Source organism: Lissotriton helveticus, chromosome 2_1 (assembly GCF_964261635.1).
Source record: "Lissotriton helveticus chromosome 2_1, aLisHel1.1, whole genome shotgun sequence".
In the NCBI taxonomy this organism is placed as follows: domain Eukaryota; kingdom Metazoa; phylum Chordata; class Amphibia; order Caudata; family Salamandridae; genus Lissotriton; species Lissotriton helveticus.
The window spans coordinates 871,309,043-871,332,942 of NC_136059.1; the positions used below are offsets into that span (position 1 = coordinate 871,309,043).

The 23,900-nt window shown below is 46.5% G+C and overlaps 1 protein-coding gene and 1 long non-coding RNA gene across 4 annotated transcripts in view; one reads left to right on the top strand and one right to left on the bottom strand.

The window, feature by feature from the left end:
* LOC144818301 (uncharacterized) overlaps positions 1 to 23,900 on the top strand; it is a 225,752-nt gene that overhangs the window by 96,860 nt on the left and 104,992 nt on the right. The gene's annotated exons all lie outside the window — the stretch shown is intronic.
* Positions 6,347 to 23,900, bottom strand: part of MARCHF3 (membrane associated ring-CH-type finger 3) — a 325,525-nt gene continuing 307,971 nt past the window's right edge. Inside the window, exons 5-6 of the mRNA XM_078675599.1 lie at positions 20,704 to 20,913; positions 6,347 to 7,250 (exon numbers count right to left, since the gene is read on the bottom strand). Coding sequence (XP_078531725.1) covers positions 7,092 to 7,250; positions 20,704 to 20,913 — 369 coding nt within the window. The 3' untranslated portion in view covers positions 6,347 to 7,091. The remainder of the gene's footprint in view (positions 7,251 to 20,703; positions 20,914 to 23,900) is intronic.

Below are 23,900 nucleotides of genomic sequence, written 5' to 3' on the forward strand. Positions count from 1 at the left end.
TCAATGAGAAAGCTCACAGTGCTACTGCTTCTGATGGCCAAAAGGCAAGTGGCGTTACCCTGTCAACTAAGGCTTGGGTAAAGGTCATAACATACTGCAGGGACCGGCTGACCTGCTATTGGGAGCTCCTACCGGTTAGATCCCACCTCAAAGACATATAGGCTCCATTCACCAGACGGCTTCAGAATCTAAACACAGATGAGATGTAGACAATTGGGCCCCACACACGGTAAAGAAAGGCCCCCTGAACCGGCAGACGTCATGCACAGTTAATTGTGTGATATTGATACAATGGAATAAGTGTTGTGTTCAATTGTATAATAGATGCTCTCCCCATGGTACACTACGCAGAAGCACTGAAAAATGTAACATAATGCATTGTAAATGACAATAATATCATGTAACAAGCGGCACTGTTAAACTCAGGTTCTCAATGTTTGATATGTAAAATCTCAATAAAAAACCAAACCCTTTCTACGACCTAATAAGACCAGATTTTTCAGTTAGGAATTGGACACACGGACAAACAGATATCCTTCGTTCCTTACAGGCTGACATGACACCTACATATATGTGTAAACACCACGAATGATACGACGGGTATAGTACACCTATTTAAGACCATAGGTTTTGAAATGTTAAGCACCTTTAATTTTAACTCCGTATTTGATGGACTTCTTAGTTGTTTACGTTTAGTTCCTAGAAGTACATTAACATTTTTAGTATGTCGTCCAGTCGGATGAGGAGTGGGTGTTATGTTTCAAATAGGTACCCCAATATAGGCTCAGGTACTTTCTTTAGTCCAATAAAACAAGTATCGATGGACTCTAACCGAATTGATTGATTCATTTGAAATAACCAAACTATGGTGTTTTTATGTTTCACATGTTTTTTGTCTCTCATGTATTTTAGTACAATGATTTGTTAATACATACTGCAAACAATTGTCTTTGCGTCCTTGTTCTATATATGACTTTAAAAAAAAGATGAATTGGAAATTTTTAATAAAACTATTTTTTGATACTAGGATTAGTCTCTATCTATGTGCTTATAATTGTTTTCTGGGCCTGTATCTGTGATTATTAATAGATACTTGAGTGGGTTGACAGTTGATGGGTGATATTTGATGTATGGCTGATTGAAATGTGAAGAATCTTTTTTGAGTCCAAGAGAATTTCTTCATATTGATTACCTTTGGTACCCTGTCTCTTGGTTAGTGGGGTCACTCCCCTTTTTTTTGCACTCAGATAGCAACCAAACCTTTCACCTATATTTCCCCTGCCATTACACTACATAACGGTTCTTGGGACTGACCTTTTACCTAGTTATGGTACTGATTACAGGACGTGGGGTTTTCCCTGAAAACTAGCCTTCTTCATTATGCATGAGGATTCTTAGAAACTAAGCAGGACTGCCATCTCCTGCATAATGACTTTGTATAAGGGTCATTCCTTCCGTCATCCTAAGTCCGTAAGGTAGATCCCCTGAGGGTATCACTTTGGGTATATAAAACACCATATCTTGCTCAGGCATGGAGAGGAGAAAAAGGACTTTCATGCTGACGCAAGACGCTGAGGTTCCTGCACGCAGACACTCCAGCTCACAGTGGTCTGACATCAGGTAATGGGGTTGACTTTATCCTAGAGGGATTCTTGGCTCTACACCTAGACACATGCTAGTTACATTTAGGTACATCTAGTTAGGGTTGCATCGTAGGAGTAAGTATTATTACGGTCATGTATTTTTTATACCTGCCTGTATTCATTGTTTTAGCACTATGGTAGAAATCTACCATCCTTTTACCCTGTTGGTGCTTAAAATCATTTATATCTGTTTCTGTCTAATGGTTGTTTCGGCACACCTATTTTACACTAGAATGACGCTGGTTCAATAAATGCTTATTGAAAACGTCCCCACCGTTTATCCTGTGCATCTCTCTGAGACAAAGTGAGGACGAGTGACTGAGCGAAAAGTATCGCACGGTTTCCATGATCCCTGATAAGACAGAGTTGTCATGTTCGATAGTTGCCAAGAACTATCCTCTCCTTGGTAAGAGGGGTTTCTAGTGGCAGTGTGAGCTAGCTGGTACACAGGCTAATATACCTGGCAGAGGTGTCTGGAATCAGTCTGGACACCAATCCCACAGTCTATGTTGTCTAAACGTGCAGATCCTATATAGGTTCATAAGAACTACACGACACTAGCGTATGTAGGTGTGCAGCTGAGAAAAAAGTATTGTCTCTCATGACAGGGTTGTGCTGTAACCACACATCCACTAACCCCACGTCTGCTAACCACTGCGGACCCGCTATTATAAGGGCTCCCACCTGAACCATCCTCTGGACCGACCTATTCAGAAGAGCATCTGGGACAAGGTTAAAGCTGCCCCCTATAAGGATGTCTGCATCTGGGCGTTTGTAATACCCACCCCACATCATCCCTAAGAAAGGCTTCCTGGTGGTCATTTGGGACATATAGATCTGCAAGGGTGAACGTGCAGCTCTTCATTTCAAGGTGGAGGGAGAGAAGTCTGCCTGATAGCTCTGCTTGTGTCTTTATTACCCTCCCCGGGAAAGTGTGTAGCTAGCAGGATGGCCAATCTTGTCCTTTTCCGCGGTCCAGAGAAGAAGTACTGACTGTCGAACCAGCAGGATTGCAAAAGTTTCCAATCAGCTTTAAGGAATTGTGTTTCCTGAGTAAGACAGAGATCACCTTTAAAGTCTCCAAGTGAAGAGAGAAGTGCTATGCGTACCACTGGGACATTAAGGCCACAGACGTTAAGGCTTATTTTTTAACCATGTATTATAGGTGTGCGGAAAGCTAGATAGGTAGCAATGGGTGAGTGCAGAGGAGGTTTCCCATAAACCTTTCTAACTTGTGGAGTATTATATGTGTACAACAAGGTGTGGGTCGTCGAGCCAGAGGAAAGAGGAGGGGATAACATTAAACAGTACAACTGAGTAGTTCCCGACCTGGGAACACATAAAACAGGAACTGAGGGTCCATGACATCTCCAGCTGGTCGTGGCCATGCTTTGCCAGATTGTAGGGAGAAGTTCCACCGCTAAAAGTGAAAGTCATAATGGGGGAAACAGGTCTTCCAGGCCTCCCGTTCTGAGAAGGAATGGTGACTACACTTGCATAGTATTCAGCTGTGGCCGGAAATTGTGAATAGATAACACGCCCCCTTCTGAGTCATTGTTCGGGTCCGTTGTGCTGTCCTAACGCTGCAGCGGACTCAACAGAGCTGCCCTCTTTTTGCAGCTTTACGTTGCAGATTGTTTGCTAAATTGTTTTTTCGCTGAGCGGGAGAAGCAACTCATCCTAGTGCCTGGATGATTTGGGTGTTTCAATGGGGATTGTGTGGGTTCCCTGTCTTGCAGCCTGTCTATGTTCAGCAATGAGCGGGCTTCTTCTAGGGTACAAACACTGACTTTTGTTGTTACATACAAAGGTGAGCTGGAATGGGTGGCCCCCTTTATATGTGCTCCCTTTTTCCCCGCACGAGATCTGTGAAGGGCTGAAGGCTTCTGCGTCACGGAAGGGTTATAGGAGCGAGATCCTGGTGCAGCCACAACATTGCCCCCTCAAACTCGATAGTGCCTCTATCGCGGACTGATGACATGATGGCTTCTTTCTGCCAATAGTAATGAAGGCACGTGAGTATGCCTTGAGCCTGACAGGAGACCAAGACAGATGACCGGCTCTGTGTGTGCGGCCTAGTAAAGTGATGAGTCTGCATTGTCTTGGTTGTCGAGGTTCAGTGCCACCTGTCAGGACAGACGGATGACAATCTTCCACCTTCCCGGAGTCTGCCTGTAATGGAAACCACTTGATGAGGATACTGGAGCACCACGATTTGTTTTCAAGGTCTTCAACTGGTAATGAAGCTTAACATTCTTGTCTCTTGCGTTGAGTACCTCACTGTGGTGTTGGTCTAGTTTCCCTTCCTGGGTATCACTGGTTCGTTCCAAGGAATCAACCCTCTGTTCCAGCTCACTGAGATTTCTCCTGATAATTTAAACATATGCAGCCATTTCTCGTTTGAGGGCTGCAAAGTCTTCCCTCAGTGTCCCGAAGACGGTTGTCAGGAATGCGCGGGTAACTGGTGCATCATCTTTGTGGGGGCCCACGGCCCCAACAGATGTGGCAGCCAACAAGGAATCGTCCACACACTGATCAGGTTTCTTTGCGGGCAGTCTAATAAGCATGTCCTTGAGAGTTGCATTTTTTTCGCTGCTCTGTTTTGAGGGCATGACGGACCCCTGAAACACCACTAGTCTAGGCAGGGAAGAGTCCATGTCCTAACTGCAGCGATGTATGCCTCTTGTGGCAGTCAATTTTCTATCCTGCAAAAGGGGACCTGGCACCCAGCCGAGCTATCTCCAATAAACAGTGCATGCATCGGGGCAAGGCAGAGTTAGTGTCGCAAAAGTGGTAAGGACATGCTAACCTAGGAAATGAGGGGCCACACACCCACCAAAGTCGTCCTGGATGTTAAGAGCGGCAGTGTGACCAGATCCTTGGGCGAGATGTACAGCAGGGGGCAACAAATGTTGGGGCCCCCAAACACAGTGGGCCGAAATTTATTTATTTATTTATTATTTTAAGGTTTTATAGAGCACGAACTTGACCCGTGAGGGTATCCGAGTGCTTTACATATTCAAAGGGTAGTATAGAGCGTAGTATATCACAGGACCTGTACATCATAGAGCTTACAGAGTTGAGGGGTCATAAGGTAGGCAGGAGATTCCAACAATACTATACATTTGGGGAAGGAGAGACTATACATCGGGGCATTTTACAGAGACCGACAATAGGCAGGAAATCACACGAGTACTGTACAAGGTCGCAGGATGAGGCAATAGTCTCTTAGGTAGCTGAGGAGCAGGTTTATCCAGGGAATTTACCCATGAGGAAGGATTTGGCCTCTTTTACAGTGCGGGTCTCAGGGCAGTGCCAGGAGTGATAGTACAGTGCCCCTGGTCAGCGTGTAGTAGACAGTACCCTGGGCCCCTAGGTTAGAAGGCGCTTCCTCAAAGGCATCTATAGTCAGAGGGCAGCTCTCCCTGTGGCAACCCTGACACGATAAAACCCCAGCAACCTCGGTCTCAGCATCCCAGGAGGTGAGTATGCCCCTCAGCAGCAACACTGGGCATCTCCCTATAAGACAGCCAGACCACTTGTAAACCAGCAGAGTCTTTCTGGCTATTTGATGCTGTTTATTGCCCTGCAGGATGGCACAGCAGTCCCCACGCTGGAGGTCCTGAGCAGGCTGGGTCATCTGCTCCACCTCCATATCCCATACTGGGTCATCATTAGGGGGGCTGACCACAGTGCAGCGCAAGGCCGTAAGCAGCTTCCACCCCGCAATGGCACCATAGGTATCGTGCCGCCCACCCGTGCCAAGGTGCACAGGAGCTGCTCGCCCGCTGGACAGGAAGCCGCGTGGACCTCCTGTGCAGACTTGTTCAGTGCACCATAGCGGCTGCCATCTTGCCTGCTGCCACAAAATGTCTCAAGAGAGGCTGCTTCAGCACCAAAATTACCATGCTGTTGTCCATAGGTGCCAGGAAGTCCTTACCTTGTGGCTGAGGGATCAGGAGATCCCGGAATATGCTGATGCCACCTGTAGCTACTGATGGCAGAGCTCCGTGGACACGCCCCACTGAGATTTGGTATGACAGTCAGCATAAATGTTAAGGTTCCCCAGAACGAACAATTTGGAGGTCTTTGGGACTGGTGCACCCGTGTTAGTCAGTCAATCAATCAGGACTTTTTATAGCGTGGCTACTCACCTGTGAGGGTCTCAAGGAGCTGAAGGGGGGCTGTTGATCTGTCTGGGCATGGAGGTTCAGTAGAAGAGCCAGGTCTTGAGATCCTTCCTGAATTGGGTCAGCGACTGGGATTGTCTGAGGTGGAGTTGCAGGGGTTCCAGGTCTTGGCAGAGAAGTAGGAGAAGGATCTTCCTCTGGTTCTGGCCTTGTGAATTCATGGGACGGTGGCCAGGTAAGTTGGGTGGAGCCAAGTGTTAGTGAGATCTCTTCCACAGTTACTAGTAGATCTGTTTAGCAATATCCAAGGTAGTGTGCAATGCGATCCGGTTTGTTGAAATGAGCAAGAATCTGAGCTAAAGAATACGGAGGGGGAGAGAGGCGGTTAAATGCTCAGAGGGTCACCAGTATTTTTTAAGCCAATATGAAAGAATTTGTGCTAGTTCTTGCTGCTACACAACAATTTCTCTTGTTTTGGTGCCACACCATTTACAACAGGATAGCAATGCTGTTTGTTTTACCAATTTCTTATGAATGTATGCATAATTCAAAACAGAAAAAGAGTAAATCTGGTCATAGTAAATAATCCTTGTTGAGTACATAAAGGGTGCTTACAGGTTTTCAGTGGCAAGCACCATGCATTCAATTTTATCTGAAGAGTATGTAAAGTACATTGGGTTATTGTTAACATATAAAAGACAGTAAGGGTACTTCAATGAGTCTGCATTGGATTGAATATCTGCGTTGAAACAGATCTTCATGATTTTGTGCACTTGCTCCTACCATTCTCAAGAGACAGAATGCTACTATTTGCACCCGCACAATTCTATTTAGAGGTCCTCGCTTGTGTAAGATTTGAAGCATTGGAGTAGCATCCCTCACGTCACACCTTTAACTTTCCCTCAACAGCAGGACTTACCAGATTGCCCGTTCGTGGAATTACTTTGGAAATCAAGAGTCAGGAAGCATCATCCCAGCACTGTTTTGCATTGTGAATCTTAACCATGGTATTTATTATCTGAACAGTAAAAAAAGCCAGGGCTGCATCGCTGGCGATGCAACTTACAACACATACTAAAGAGGTGTCCGTAAATGTCCTACATGGTCTGCTAAATGCAAGCTTTTGGCAGATTAGCAAATATCAAACGATGCTGAACCACAAATCCCATGTCCTTCAAAGTAGGTCGGCAGTTCTGTAATCGACGCCCACAAGTCCTTCGATGGCATCCAACTCCCATTTTGATCCATGGGCTTGAGAAATATTGAGTTTAGTGCACAGCACCAGGGCAGAACTGCTTCAGGTCACGTCCTCCCAAAATCAAACAATGGTCTCCTTAGAGTTCCTTTTGAATGTCTCTAGGTTCAACAATGCCTGTTGAGTTGAAGGTACATTGACAGACTTTGGGATATGGAGTATCACTCTCTGATTGGTCCGACGCCATTCATTGTACAATCGGCAGTGATATCTGAAGGATACCTTTGGGGGAGAAAAAAATTGCAGGTTATTCTCACATCATAAATGCTGCATGTTTTTCCAACATAAATGGTCAATTGATCTGTCGACATCAACACTGCAGAACCAACAAAAAAAAACAGAGACCTAAAGGACAGCGTGTGAGAAATGTATATTTTCATGGAGGTTTATTTTGGCAGAATGACATGTGGATTCATGTCATTAAGAACCAGTAGAGAGTATTCAATTTACACCATCAGTACATGCAGAGGCATGGTCAGATTTACATCTTGAAGCTCAGGCAGACAAAAACAAGAGTATGAGTCTCAGTTAAAGAGCTAATTCCCATCAAACATTTTACCAATCTCAGTCTTCTCCAGCTCATCTTCCAGGACTTTAAAAAATGTTTAAAAAGTCAAAACATCTCACTTAAGTTAAAGTTGATCTGCTTGAGCGCAGTACCAGGTCGTCCCACAGATCCCGCCTTTTTAACGGGCTGTAGGAAGGCTTCCTTTACAACATCGTTCAGCCTCTCAGCTCTGTGGCAGTATCAAGGGACTAAAGAGTTAGTGACACATGACTGCTTTAAATTCATGAGATGGTTACCCTCTCATCCATCCATGACAGTAGCGGAAAGCTGAAAAGTTCAAAAGGTAAGGTTCACCTTCTTCTAGAACAAAAGGAAATGGAAAAACAATGGCTTAGATGGGGCAGACATTGGAAACAAATCATAAAAACATCCTAGAGTTTAACTAACCTGGAATATCACTGGCTGGACAGAGGCCATTGTCCCAGAACAACCGCTAAATTTCTTTCGCATTAAACTGAAAGTGTCCTTGATGCACATATTTGTCTGTGAAAGAAACTGTGAACTGCCCATATTTTAGCTTCACCAGAATCAAAAAGTTTAGAGACCGAGGGGCAGGATAAACACCTACACAATTCTTGGATCTGGAAGTTCCTCTACTGAAGCAAAAATAAGTGGTCCACAACAGCTGGAGGGGCTAGTGAGTTAGAGTCAAAATTGCCAGGTCACACATGATGCTTACGGTTGTAGATGTACACCTTTAGTACTTTTTGGACTGGAGAGTAAGTGAAGACTTTGAGCGCATGAACTGCCACTTGAGTAGACACGCCTCGTACTTGCACCCTCTTTAATTTTGCATCATGGTTTGCACGCTCATTCATCTTTGAAGCGTGGTTCGCACCCTCTTACATCTTTACAATGACTTGAAGAATTATTTTTTCTGGTTGCGAACACTCCCATTGCCAGAACAGCCCAGTCTTTAACAAATCTTCAAGACATTCACTTTCGGGGTGTTCCCCTAGGTCTAACTTCTCCTTCTTAAAGAGGGTTTGCACAAGAGTTTTTCCATTTACTATTATTTTTTTTTTTTTTTTTTTTTTTAAACCTTTATTTTGCACAAAAAAAGAACAAATACGGGCCTACAACCATCAGGCCGGCCACAAAACTTTAAGCACAGGTGCGAGCAACGCTATTCCACAACGGCATCAGGTATGATAGCAACAATTAGTAGCCGTGACACAAAATGGAGTCATGTCGCCAAGGAAAAGGAGAATTGAAGGTTAAATTTTAAAATTATAAAGAAATATAACAGTGAAGAATGAAATCAAGGAGAACTGAGTCCAGACAGTAAGTACACAAACATGAGCAGGCAGCATTAATTAGAACAACAATATGAAAAACACCACGTCGAGATGGCAGTAACACACCAAACAATAGGAGTTGCAGTCCACAGTTACGCACTACCCTCAGCGCCACCCACTACCCACTAACCTTCAGGGCAGACCCAGAACTGAAACCAGAACAAGAAAGCGCAGAAATTAGAAAAATAAGGCCCATAGAAACTAAAAGAGAAATTAAATCTACCCCCCCACCCTACAACAATCCGGAGGCTACGGCCTACCCCCCCCCCCCCGGCAAAGTGCCTGTCGCCCAGTAAAGAAACCCGAAATACAGAGGAAGAATAGAAAAGAAAGAAGAAAAGATAAGAAAAGAAAACCATCACACTTGAAGCATCGGGAGGAAGAAAAGAACAAGCTAGTCTATCACTCCCGAAAAAGAAAGGAAACGGGGGAGGAGGAGCCCTAATATTAACAAACTCCCGGTCCCCCAGCCATGTATAGCCCCCTGCCCCAATTGAAGCAAGAAAATCGAAAAATACACTACCAAATGAAATATTGAAACAGATGTGCCCCGGACCCCGAGTCAGTACTGAAATGATCACCCCGTCCATATGGGCGGTAACAGGATAAACCCAGTTCCACCCCACGTGCGAATTCAGCAGGATGAACAACAGTTGCAGAACAGATATGGGGAGCTACGACCACTACATTCACCAGAGAGGCGGCACAGTCCGAAACAGAACAGCCAGGACAACCAGAGTGAAGCCCCGAAGACCACGATCTCTAATCCGGTCGCGAGCGACCACTATACTATGAGGCCCAGCAAACGCCCTCCCCAGTCAGGACAAAGGGACAAAATGGCCGCCGTAATGAGAGTGCAGACAGAGGAGAGCAAGATGGACGCTACCCTGTACAAATAACCCCCATGTCACCATAAGTTTCCAGGACCAGCAAACAGGAAACAAAGAAAAACGTGGCGGAGCCGATAGCGAGCAATTAATCAGGGTAGCCAGTGTATAATGCAGCTTGTGTCAATGACAAAGGGCGCAACACCCAAAGGATGCCTTAATTGGAGAGCAAAACAACCACTAGCTATAATAGAGACAGACGGGGGGAAACAATCTACATCGTAAATACAAATCATGTAGCCAATACGTATCACATTCTAGCCCCGATCCCCACCCGGTAAGACGGTGACACAACCAGGAACCCGCCCATCCCGCATCGAATGTACACGCTCGGACACCCCCGGCTCATTAAGCATCCCACACCCCAGCATCAATTACCAGAGAACTGCACCCGAGACATCCTCATTGGGGAAAGATAGTAAATAATACCCGGTGTACCACACACATATCAAGTCTGTCCTGGCCTCCACCAGTCCGTATAGGAATGCAATCAGAGGATCGGCTAGCCTTGGCCCGATCTAGGAGGCACTTTGTCACCCAACCATCTTGGCAGTCCGCTGCAATCCGTCTTGACGAGGAAACATGGCCGCCTCGAGGATAAGGGAAGCGCACCATCGCCGAGGGAGCTCCGGTCGTCCCCGGCAGATAGTAGTCCCACAACACAACGTACTCCCAGAGCGTATAAGTGGCAAAAGTCGCTGAACGACGAGATGGAACTAGTCAAGGAAGGAGCAGGGGCAAGGGCAGGAGAACAAGCTAGCGATGCACTGCACAGCCAGGCTGGTTCACGAGGCAGACAGCCAATCGAAGAACAAAGGGGAAACACTGTAGCAACAGCAGCGTGAATGAGCGGCAACAAGTCTTCAGAGGCTCCAGTAGCGGTTATATCGGGCGATACAGTAGCAACAGGAGGTAGCGAGGGGCTGGCAAGTTGTAACCAAGGCGGACCTGAGTCCTGTGGAGAGTGAACCCCTCGCGTTCGGCTCACAGCAGGGAGACACGCATCAAGTTTCTCAAACAGCACCGCCGAGGCACGCCGTATCTCCGACCGCACCTCATCCAGGATATTCAACACCTCCCTGTAGGTGCAGTCCGGCCGTGATACTCGAGGCTCTCCAATCTCAGTGGAGGGCTCAAACACGGTCCCCCGTACCAATGAACACATGCCACCCCAGGAAGAGGTCCCAGCGCCATGTCCACCCCGTTGGTGATCAGGCATCGCCATCTTAGCAGCAGTCCACGGAGTGCTGGGAGGGGGGGAAAACGGGGTTCACAGTTTCCGACAGGGAAGTGGATGTTTGCCCCACAACACTTTACGTCCCCTCCTGTGCGCTGCATAAGCGAGGGGCATCCGATGGTGCGGCGGGCAGTCAGGGCAGCTCGAGCTTACCGGCCATCAGCGCAGCTAGGAAGAAAGCCGACCGGCATCATGGCGGCCACAAACAAAGGAACCCATGCAAGCCCTCACATATCCGTGCCGGAGCTGCTCCGTGTGAGCTCGGCAGGTCAATGAGCACAGGGCATAGGCAAGACTGTAGACGGGCGGAAGCACTCCCCCAGCACAGGCAGCCACAGCAACAGAGCCTCCCCTTGAGATTTGCGAGGTCCGGCAGGCTGCAGGGAGCGGGCGGAGGTCCGGGGCAGAAACGATCTCCCCAGAGCTCACGACTCCGGGAGGGCTGAGAGGCCAGAGGGACACCGTCAGGATCGACTTCGTGTCCCGCGCATGTCGGGCGAAAGAAACCCCAGGATTACAGGCAGGATATGAGCGCGGGTCTTCAGGGCCGGCGGAGCCGAGCGACCACACGTCCGTTCAGGTCGCCATCTTGGCTCCTCCTCCTACTATTATTTTTTAGAGACGTTCCAGACCACTTCCTCGTTACTTGGTGGTGACAATTATTAAGCATTAGCTGTGTAGTGTTAATACCATGTGGCAATGTTATTACACAGGTTAGGTGTAGAGACCCTGATTTAACCTCCTTTAAATTGGATTTTACCCTACAGCTACAGCCTCCCTGCACAGGGGCGGGAAATGTATGGTTCTCCTGCGGTTGTGCAAAAATCTGGTGGTAGTGCTGGGATGGAGGGACGCGGAGAAGGAAAGATGGATTGAAATAGGGAAAGACTTGCACACAGCAATAGCACTGATTGAATCAATTCTAGGTATATCATAGCTGAAGAAGAAGCAGCACAATGATCAAAAGGGACAAGCTCTCAGTTTCTTTCTGAAGGTCAGGGAATTTGCCTCATTTAGAATCTTAGGGGAGTGCTTTACAAAGTTGGGAACCCCGATGCATGAAATGTAACCATATGGAAGATGGTTCAATGTTATAAGCAATCACTGCTCTTATCTGTATTGTAGGGTTGGCACTGATCACTCCACCCTCCACCCTTTTCAAGTTGATACATTAAGTAGTGTAAAGCTAGGAAACAGTAACACTTGTTATTTCCAGCAGTCCAAAGTTGCAAATGGTGACAAAATGCACCGTGTAAAAGACAAGCTCTTCTATTATTGGGACTTGCAGTGTGTTTTGGAGATCTCAACGAGAATTTGGATACATGAGTGCCCACACAGGGATGCAGTTTGTTGCAGAGCTAAGTAAATGGATTTTTAGGTGAGTCTAAAGCTACTCATGTACTAATAGGGAGTCAGTCAATTGTCATTTAGGTGAAGGTTATAAATTCACATTGCTTCTACCATAATTTACTCAGTAGTATCTTCGATACATGAAAACAATAGCTCTTTTATTTTTAAAGACCCAAGTAGATTGAACTATCAGTTGCGGGGGTATCTACGGATGATTTCATTTACTACGATTCTGGGGCGTAAAGGGGGCTTATATCTGAAAGACAGAAAATTATGGGAATCTCTTGAGAGTAATGCCAAGACTTTTTGCTTTGGTACTTGCGGTGGCTATCTGTCGTAGGATGCACGGTGGGGTGAGGCAGGTGAGGGGTTGCCTAAGGAAGATGTGGATCTTAAGGTGTGTTTGGTGTTGATGAGCAGACGTTCTGTTTGGGTACCATGATTAAGGAGGATGCTTGTGTCTAACTTTCCTGTGATAGCTGATAAAAGATTTTCATGACTTGGTAGTGTTCTACTTTATCGAAGGATATAGCTAGACCTTATATTAAACACAGCAGTGATCCCCTCAGGTGGGAGTTGGAAAGAAGAGATCCCAATCTCAAATGTTGTCATTCCTGAGAAAGCAATGAAGTGGCCAAAAGGAAAGAGGAGTCACACCTCTGTTTGACAGACCAGAAACTTCAGGATGTGACTAAGCAGGATGAAGTGAACAACTATGGCGAAGGGTGCACCAAGATTGAGTGATTCAGGGAGGCGTAGGTTAATGCAGTTCTGTGTTTCACTGTTAGTCTTTTAGGAAGTTAATGTCTGTGTCAGAACAGGGGCAAAAATAAATTGTGGAGTAGTGTATGTTCTGGACAGTCAGATTCATGTCACATTTTAGGGAATCCCCCCACCCAGATAAATAAATGTATATTCATAAATCACATTTAAATAGACAGTGGTTATCTTTTAAATCTGGTATTGATTTAACACTCCTCGACCAAAGCTGGAAACACCTATGGTACAGGTTCAAATTAAGCGTGCAGTTTAGTGTACATTTGTAGTTGGGCCACAGAGTTATGAGAGCTGGCCCAAAGATTCCCATTATGATTAATTCTGTCAGTAGGCTGCTTGCCTATTTTCTGAACTAAAGAGGCTGCTAACACAAACATGAACTGGAAATCTTTTAAGACTTTTATTAGAGGCATAATAAAGTATTTTAAATATGGGAACATGTGCTGCTCTATTGATGTTACTTTTCAAAACATATAATGTTTAATCCACAACAGTGCCAGCTCTCCCACCACCACATGCTTTGCCACGGACTCTACATTGTTCCTTAGGTAGTTCCTTTTTACAATGTCTGTAAGTCAGTCAGATATACATACTTTTGTTGATTCGTTAAAAATCATAAAAGGGTTGCGAACCATCATTAAACACTGTACATTGAAAGATTATTTTGAAAACATGTAAGGGAGAAACAAGGCCTTATAATCATGACCACAATTCAAAAACTAACAGATATAGCAATGCATTTAAAAAGATGTGCGCCAACAGATTATTGATTGGCGGCTTGGCTTGAATCAATTTTTTTTCTAGTCCCTTTGCTGCTATTTTCCAGAGTTTTATGGCACTACAGGACAGGGGATTCGAAAGCCCTCCAAGACACCTGATGACTGCAGCTCTACATGTTCTTATCTGCTCTTTCTTTAAAATCTTCCGAAGGATGAATTTTCGATTTTTCAGTAAAAAAGGGCAAATACATAGTATTACAATTTGTGTTCTTACCATTCCATCATTTTTCTAATCTTGTACGTGATAGACCAAAGGGTGAATAGTTGGCTTAATTTTTAGCTTGATTTGGGTTGAAACCAAATACACATTTTATATTACCTCCCCATAAAACTCTGAGTCCTGAAACATAGCTGTGCTGGATGCTCCTACGCAATCTTCAATAAGTCTGCTAAAAGTGCCACCTGACAAGGCCATATAAATCGGGGCTGGTAAAACTTTCTTCCCACTAGCTCATCAAAGCATGAAATGTTCTAAATTGTGGTTGCTTCCTCTCACTCTGTTACAGTGACCTTTTTAGGAAATATTAAGACAACAAGCAGTAAATTTGTGAGCGTTTATAATTTAGAGAGAGACTACTTCCTTGGCAACAGCTTTCTTCTTATCGGAGCTCACTAACAATCAGAGCAAACTAAGGAGCAACAGGAGTAGTGTATACATTTTTCGTTTATGCCCCATTTGATTCTGTGTGGAGGTTTTCTTGTAGGATTTTACCAGGAAGTGCGAGGTGGCTGCTGTTAAAACCCACGAACTAGTATTAACAGTAAGTTGGAGCGTTTAAATAATTAAACAAAACATGAGTCCAACGATCGATAACTAGTTCGCAAAACCGCAAGTGGATTCCAAAAATGTAATGAATTTATTCATTATCGATATACAAAATGTATATTGCTTGGTGTAAGAATAGAAATGTATAACTGTAATATGTCACTTTTTGTTCTTTTTTGGTGGATGCTCCAAAACCGGGTGAAAAAGGAATTTTGGTAGGTGTGAACAAGCATATGCAAATAGGATATGACCCTTTGCCCTTTTATAATATTGTAACTTATTTCACTGCTGCAGAAAGCTCGAGGTTTCTCGGCTTCAACAAGATGTAAAGTGAAGGGAGCGCTAGGTGAAGATCTTGCCCCTTCTAAACCAGTTGGGCTAGGCAATGCATGTTTGAGAGAGAGAATCATGCTGTGCTGGACCGCATGTTCTATGTCCAAGAACTCACCAAGGTGTTGGGTTGCAACCCTTTTCAACTAGCGAAGTAGGCTTCCAGCAAACACCTAGAGCGAGCAGAGCCCAAAATCACCTTCCATTCAATTCAATTCAATTCATTAACTTTATTCGGATACCTTAGTACCCATAAAAGCACAAATTCATAGTAAAACACAGTCAATCCATACATGAATCCATTCACTTCCTGTAGGGGTGGTGAGGCCAGTATTCATATTCTTGCATAAACAAAAAACATTTTTTTAATCAAGCACAGCCGAAATGAACTGAGACAAAAAACACAGCTCCACAAAACTGACTAGCCAGTTTAGCTTGTGCATATCCTAAGGCCACCTTCAGCGGTCACCCTCACGGACCCTTGAGATATCCAATGACCCAATCAACCATGCACTCCGTAATGTCGCCAGGATCCTGATGCAAATCAAACCATGTCATAGACTTGTCAGGGAGATGAAATGAAGTGCTATATCAAGGTTGCAATACAATGCATCACTAACAACGAGGGATCGAGGAACTGACATATTGAGGGCTACCTCTTTAACTGGAGAGGATGAATTTGACGTCCTTCAGAGGTCGCTTTGAAATTTGAGCCAGAAACTCTGTTCTCGGTTCATCCTGTCAAACAATTGTATTGTATTGTAATTGCATTTATATAGCGCTTACTACCACTTGTTGGACTTGGCCCTTCTGGCAGGTTCACCCCTAAACTTTTTGCTTTTAATGGTGACCTGGTGATGGTGATTTTTGGGTTCTGCGCACTTTCACTGTGTCCCAGTGGAAAGTGCGTGCGCACTTTGAGTGCATGTGGTGAGATAGGCCTGCCCTCCCATAGGAATACATGGGGAATGTATGTGTCCCTGGTAGTTCCTGATGCGTGGGGTGTACAGGCTCGAGTCTGGTATGTGTGGACTCGTGTGATTGAATGCTGCGAGATGATGTATGTAGCATGTATGTGTCTAGTGTGGAAGTGCCACTTCTAGACATTGATGTACGTGTGCTGTAAGGGTGCTGGAGTGTGATTAGCTGGAGCTGGCTGGGATGCCAGGCTCCAGGAAGTCTGGATGGGTCTACCCGGTGGTGAGTGCGAGATCAGCATGCTGATGTGAGGGGAGGGCTGCACCTGGTTCCTGATGGGGCTGGGCTTTCCCCACACAATGCTGGCTCTGCCCCCTGTGGTGCGTCTAACGACCCTAGCCCTGCCAGTGAATAGAGTGAGTTGATGAGCACATCAAGGGTGCTCCAAAACCAGCTGCGACTGGTTTCTCCCCCACCCTGCACAAAGACAAAGGAATGTGATGTATAAAAATGGGGCTGTGTCCCCACAGAAGTTGTTCTCTTCCAGGATCCTGCCTGAGGGGGCTGCTGCTGTTGCTGGGCCAGAGGATCGCCACTTGGATTGTCTCCCTGCCTGGAGACCCAGTGAGCTGGCTCTGGGCCCAGCCTTGCCCCCCTGCCTGCCTAGAAGGACTTTTTGGTTCTCTGTAGCCCTGGGGAGCGCTCTCCCTTGTCCCCGGCACTGGGAGCGCTTTATTTGTGCCTTTTAGCGCTGTGAGCGCCTTTCCCTGCCTGCCTAGCGCTGAGAGCGCTTTTCTTTACCTATAGCTCTTGGGAGCGCTTTGCCTGCCCTAGCGAGTGCCCACCTCGCTTATTTGTAATTAATTTGCCCCCTGGCAGGTGCCCACCCTGCCAGGGACCTTGCCGCTAATTCTGTGCTTTTACGCGAGGGAGCCCACCCCTCGGTAACTTCATCCCCCGCCTGCCTGCCTGAAACGAGCCGCCGCGCTGCCCGTGACGAACCGGAAGTGGTTGTCAGGCCAGCCACTCAGGGCGCGGCCCGACCGGAAGTCCTGCCCCCGCAGCCCGAGAGGAAGGGAGAGCCCCGGCCGCCGGCGAAAAGCGGCAAAGTCCGGCGGAGAAGAGCCGCCGGGCAGAGGAGGCGGCGACCGAGGAGAGTCCCGAGGAGCGGGAGCTCTCCAGCCAGCTGCCACGAGACCGGTGAGTGCCTGCAAAGGGGAGGGGGCAGTCGGGGCACATTGCCGGTGCCCGCCCCTCCCCTCCAGTACCAGGCCCTGGGTGGTTGTAAGCCTGTGAGGCTCAAGGCAGCATTTTGTGCTGAGCCCCGAGAGGCTCAAGGGGCACTTGAGGCATCTCGAGTCCCCCAGAGGGGGGGGACTCTCAACAAAGGCACCCCCTGTGTTCGCGGGTCCCCCGTGAGGGACCCCACCGCCCCAGAGAGGCGCCACCTCATTAAGAGCCCGAGAGGCTCGGGCCCATTTGTTTGTAATTCGAGTCCCCCGGGAGGGACTCCAACGATAGTGACGGGCCCAGAGAGGCTCGTGGGGGCATTGGTTGTTTGGAGCGCTGCAAGGCTCCACCAGAGGGCCGCTCCCCTGCCACAGTTGTTCTCAGAGCCACGAGGGCTCCAGGCGGCATTTCTCTGTTTGGCGAGCCACAGAGGCTCAAGGGGGCACAGTGGTTTTACGAGCTCTGAGAGGCTCAGGAGGGCCAGTCATTTGTGTAGAGCCCTGAGAGGCTCAGGGGGACACTTTATTTGTTCAGAGCCTGAGAGGCTCCAACGTTGTCCCCACCAGCATTGCTCCCCAGTTGCCCAGCACTTTGTGGGCAACTGCCACGTTTAGGCCCTTGATTTTGGGACACAGGGCGTCCTAGCCCCACCAAGGCCAGTTGGCCTAGGGACAGTCACAGGTGGTGACTAATGTGAGTTCTGGCGCATTTATGATTTATGTGCCAATGTGATTACTGCGCAATTGTTATTGCTACACCTCTGAATGTTTTTAGGCATCATGTGTTTTCCTCCCCTGCACCTCTGAATGTGTTTTTATGCGTCATGTGCCTTCTTCTTACACCTCTGAATGTATTGTTGATGCATCATGTGTTATGTGCTTACACCCCTACAGGTATTGTGATACTTAGGTGGTTGTTTTTCTCCTAGTGCAGGTGGTACTAGTGAGGTCCTGGTTACCAGTAGTTACTGGTTGTGTGCTACAGTGATTTACATTCTAGGTTCTATGTTCTATGTTCTAAGTGCTATTTCTAAAAGTGTTACTTCTAAAAGTGCTGATTCCCGACAGTGGTCCAGGTGGCCCGCTCTTGTACATATCCCCTGTAAATTCTGCCCGTGCCTGTTGGCACATTGTAAAGTGTGTGTTTTTATCTAATGTGTTTTGGTGTAATACAAAGGCTATTTTTATATAACCTTGTGTGGAGTTTCCTTTGTGGTGGGTCCTGGGTGTTGTTGCTGGGGGTGCATGCGCAAACACTTAACTCACATCGCCTCCGAGTTTAGCCTTGCTGCTCGCGCCACGTTACCTAGAGGGTGAGCAGGGGTTATCTTGGCGTGTAACTCCCTTGCCCTGACTTAGGAGTGGTGGTCTCTGACTGACTTTGGCGAAAGCCCTGGCCTGCCAGGGATCCCATTTCTAACACCACTGACGAGGCGTTGCAGCGCTTTTTCCGTGAGTAGCACGCAACTCCGGAACCCATAAAGGATTAGTAGTGAATTAGTATGGTGAAAATATGAAAGTAATTTGAGTGGTGGATATGTTAGTCAGTTATTTCGATTGAGAAGGATAGTGGAGGGATAGAGGGAAAAGGTTTGCATTTATATAGCGCTACCACCCCTGATGAGGCGTCTAGGTGCTTTTTCTGCGAGTAGAAGCTACTACGGAACCCATAATGGATTAGCGGTGAATTAGTATAGTAAAATATCAAATGAATTTGAGTGGTGGATATCTTAGTTAGTTATTTGGATTGAAAAGGATAGTGGAGGGATAGAAGAGGGAAAAAATGTTTGCATTTATATAGCGCTTTCTACCCCTGATAAGGTGCAGACGAATCAATGGTTAAGAAAGCTTGAAATTCCTAGCATATGGTTACTGCTATACTCTCCTGGAAAAGAGCAACAACGGCAAATCCTGGTGCAATACCTCCTCAAGCAGGAGTTAGTCTAGGATCCAACCACAGTTCTGCATGTAGTGTCAGAGAAATAACACTGGCAAATGCAGGCTGGTGGAGAGGTTAAGCTTGGACAGACCCTACAAAGCATAAGCTTTGCAAAGGGAATGCCAAAAAAATGAATTTATTCGAACATCACTATTTCTGTTAGACCTGTAACCATTCAAGGCTTGCATCATCCCTAGTGGTGTCTCATTGTCAGCTATTTAGGTGCTATTTATTGCACCCGACTAACAACGATACCAAGAGATGCTTTATTTTGTGCAATAAATAATACCATTACACTTTGGTGGGAATAACATGTATATTTGTGTTTAACGCACCAAAATCCATAGGATACGGTAAATACCATATGCTTCTCCTTGGTTAAATTCCAGCAGGTTTGACCTGCCGAAATTTAACGAAGGTTGTAGTATTTAATGCATCTAGTAATTATCAGATGTGTTATATACCTACCAACTCATAATTCCAACATGTGCGTAAACAGGGCCGTTGCGGCTGCTGCGAATATGAAGTTGGGGGAGGGGGACAGCAGGGCAGCAGCAGCAGCAATGGCAGGGGGACTGCTGGGGGCGGAGGGGGTGGGCTGAATTGAAAAAATTTAAAAAATAAATGTACCTGATTCTGCGGCCTGACGCGTCTCCTCCGTTCTCCTGCTGCAGCTGCTCACGACAGACCCTGGGACAGACTCCCCAACCAATCCAGACACTGCTCTCAGCACCAGGATTGGCCAGAGTGGGCTGGTTTGACACTCCGCTCAGGCACAGGGAGTCTGTGCCATTTATACACCCGACTGTAAAATACAGTCAGGTTGAAAAACTAACTGTGCATGTTTCTTTGGCCGGCCTAAGACAGCCTGCCAAACAGACATGTGCAAGAACCACTCCCTGTGACCCCAGCCCCGTCCGCCCCGCCCTACACACAATGGCTCTGAGCCAGTGAAGAGACGCTTCCCCGCCACTGCGGAAGAGCCGCCGCTGAAACGGGTTTATGCACAGGTCAGAATATACCGACCAACTCGTAATCAGGGCCGTTGTAGGGCTGAGTACCAGTAGGGAAGACATCATTGGTTATCTAAACCAATGGAATGCATATGGGCTTTGTTTGGAATTTCACTGCAGTCAGTCAAGCAGACCGGTTTGAACTGTGTCTGCCATAATGTATTTATGAGTACCGGTGCAACATGTCAAAATCACGTATTCAAATATTCATTTAAAAACATGCAAATATCTAATAAATTACCTTTTACCTTTTGGCATGTCTAGTGCATTTATTACCGGACGTGGGCTCAGGTGTGAGAGGCTCAGGTATGAGAGGGCTGCCCAAGAAAGTCCCTTAAACTAAGGTAAGGTACTGGTAAAATATCACAAGCAGCCTGGGTTTATACTCTGCTAGTGGAAGTGGGACACATCCCCTCTCATTGTGTATATGTCAGCTTTAGCATGTTACTCCCAGGTCCCACGGAGGGTTGCATATGTGTAAAAGGAATGTGTTGCATCATTGATAGTTTACATGACCAACAAAGCGCACAGCTTCTAGGCTGCCATCACTGTAAGAACACAACATTAGAACACAAGGCACTTACCAGCGTCCAAAAGAGGTAAATGGTGAAGAGCGCCACCGTCAGTGCAATGAGCCCGACCGCTTCCAGGCGGCTACTAAAGTGCAGGTGGTCCACGGCCCCCCGCAGACAGAGCCAACCCGAGATGGTGGCCAGAGGCGTGATGAACAAGAAGCACACCATGTCTCCGAAGAGGGTCCGCTTCTCATGCTGAGGGCCAGGGTTCTTCAGCCACTAGGAACAGAAAGGAGAGAGAGCGGACAGGCATGAGCAAACACACGAAGGCAGCTCCAGAGTGTGACAAGCATTTCAATCCCAATGCACCATTACTGCAAAGAACCCAGTCAACCTTTTTTATCTGTACAGTGAAGCTAAAATATGCATTTTATTTTTTGTAGAGGTAGTGTGTGTTGTTATTTACGAGTAGAGTTGTCAATACCAAAAGGTGTGTAACACAAATAAGCACTGATAAATCCAATTGTTTCAGCCGCTAATTGGAATAAAGAGACTTGCATATACAGGTGAGAATGCAGAAGCTGGCAACACATATGGAGTGCTGCATGTAGACATTGCTGAGATATGATACTGTGTTAAATGTTTTATCATGTATCTGTAATGTGCATATACACAACAGCAGCTGTGCACATACACTAAGGGGCTCATTACAATGTCGGGACGAAAGCCTCCGCCCGACACGTCTTCGATTCGGGACCGACCAACTTGCAGTTGGCGGTTCTAACCGCAGGATTACGATGCGACCGAACACTGTTCGTTGGATTCCCATTGTTTCCTATGGGAGCTCGAGTTATGCCCCAGAACTGGCTGTAACAAAGGCTCCTATGGGGAAATGGTGTGTGTGTGTAAAATCCTTCACCCTATCGCAGGCACCCCACGGTGCCTGCCACACAATGCAGGGGTTTACAGGAGGGTACCCCCTCGACCACCAACGGTAGGCCACAGGGTAAAGGGGGCCCTGCTAGGGGCCCCCAAAGTCACTTTCCGCCAGCCTGTGTCAGAAATGCCGGCTCGGAAAGGCTGTTGGAAACCGTCATCCAGACCTTGGAAACGCCATCCATAGGCGTTATGGTGCGGTTCCGACCAGCAGGAATACTCAGCGAGTTGGTCGGAAAAGAGTCGGAATGACCGGGTGGTTTACATTCCGACCGCAAACATTGTAATCGGGTGGTCGGACTATAAACCGATCAAGTTGGTCGGAAGGGCTCCAACGCGGTTGGGAAGATTCTGACTGTTGGGAAGAGGCTTTCCGCCCGACATTGTAGTGAGTCCCTGAGTAAAAAGGCAGCCAACACATTGATGCATTTTGAAACATAATGTGTGTATTTTAATATTTGTTTTAGTGTTATCCCGGAAAAGCTGTTTGCACATTTGTTATAGTAGTATACAGTGTATACAAAAGTAATTTGTTCATTTCAACTGGAAAGACTATGTTTAGGTCGATATTATCGATATTAAAAAGGCATTCGCACTCCTGCATAGTAGGCACATAGGAGGCAGTTGCCAATGATTAGTTCCCCATAGAGGGAATCTTACACTGCTGCAGGGCACGCTGTAAGTGTCTTGTAAGCGTGGAAAGCATTCATGCTACCTCTTATTTAGCTGTTCTCTGCATCAGAGAGATGGGTAGGCTGTCATGGTCACCAGGCACTTTACTGATAGCTCTGCTGATGCACAGTACAGCTGAAGTGGGACTAACCTTTCCCCAGCCTTTTTAGAATGTTTGAAGTACAGCAGACATGGAATCGACTCTGCCTCACCCCTGTATCCCAGCCAGATGTTCCGCATAACATGGTCCGTGGAGCAGAGGGTATGTGTCAGATTCAGTCACTGTCCTACTTACCGCTACGAGGTACAACTGAAATATGTGAGACTGTCCTTCCCTACTCCCTGTCAAAGATGCAAACTACATGTGATCAACTCTTCCCCGGCCTTGCTTACCATTCTGAGCCATGTCCCCCATGGGACTTACTTTACTCAATTGGCGCTGCCCCATAAGAGGTGTGCCTGATGTGCGACTGACTCTTCCCCATGCTTTTGACTTTTCAGAGACACTGGCCTGTCGGGTATTCACTCACCTCCTTTGAGGTAGTCCTGCAGCCATCACTGCTTGTCTCCTGAGCTCTCTTCCGACCCTTGAGGATTGGTTACTAAGCACATAAGGCGTGGACATAGCCTCGTCTCTTCGTTTGTTTTATATAGAACTAGGCCTGGGTGGCAAATTCCGTTCCGCTCACGGAATTGGCGGAATTTGGGTAATTTCGCGTTCCGCGGAGAACACAGAATTGCCAAAAATTCCGCGATCCGTGGAATTTTTTGCTTGTTAGCGCTTTCAAAATGCGTGTTCGCAAGATATTTTTCCCTGAGCACGCAAACAGCATTCGCGAACAGGAAAAAAGCATTGGGAACGGGCAGAACAAGCAATTCCACGTGTTCGCGCAACTTTTGCGTGCTCGCAGAGATTTTTTTACCGTTTTGCGGAGCTTTGCGTAGCACGACTTCTCAAATTCCGCCCACCCCTATATAGACCCACACAGGGGATGTCAACAGCACCCACCGTAGAGCAGGTGTTTTTTTTCCCAACCATTTTCAACTTTGGCTTTCGATGGTTTCAAATACAGATAGTGTGGTGGGCCTTTTCAGATGGGAGGATAGTGCTGTATTTAGCTAACTATTCTTGAGATGGTCTACGGCAGTAGTGTCCAGCACAGGTCAATGAGGGCTGAATCCAGGTCACATTTTCAGGATATCCACGTAAAATAAATGTAAATAGAGTGAACTACATGAAATTCTTTTACACTTGAAATATTTTGAGAATGTGCTTGGTCTTATAATTTTGCACCGTTTCCCTGACAGTAGACACTCCTATTTCTAGGGCTAGTGAAAGAAAAACACACTATATTCCTGAAATATTTCAAATCTCAGCAAACAAACAAAAACAGCGGCACCAAACATATACAAGCGGAGCTTCTTCATACTTGAACTCATCTTACTGCTATAGCAATGGCATGGCGGCATGCCTTGAGATAATCGTGCAAAACAACATACGTCATGATAGACGGATACAATTAACCAATGGACGATTAAAGTGATATTGACACTATTACCCAATGGAGGAAATTAAAAACATCAATAACTCTAGAATGCCTCCCTTTGTATAAATCACACACTGCGAGGCACCTAAAACTCTGTCTCGCCAACCTAGA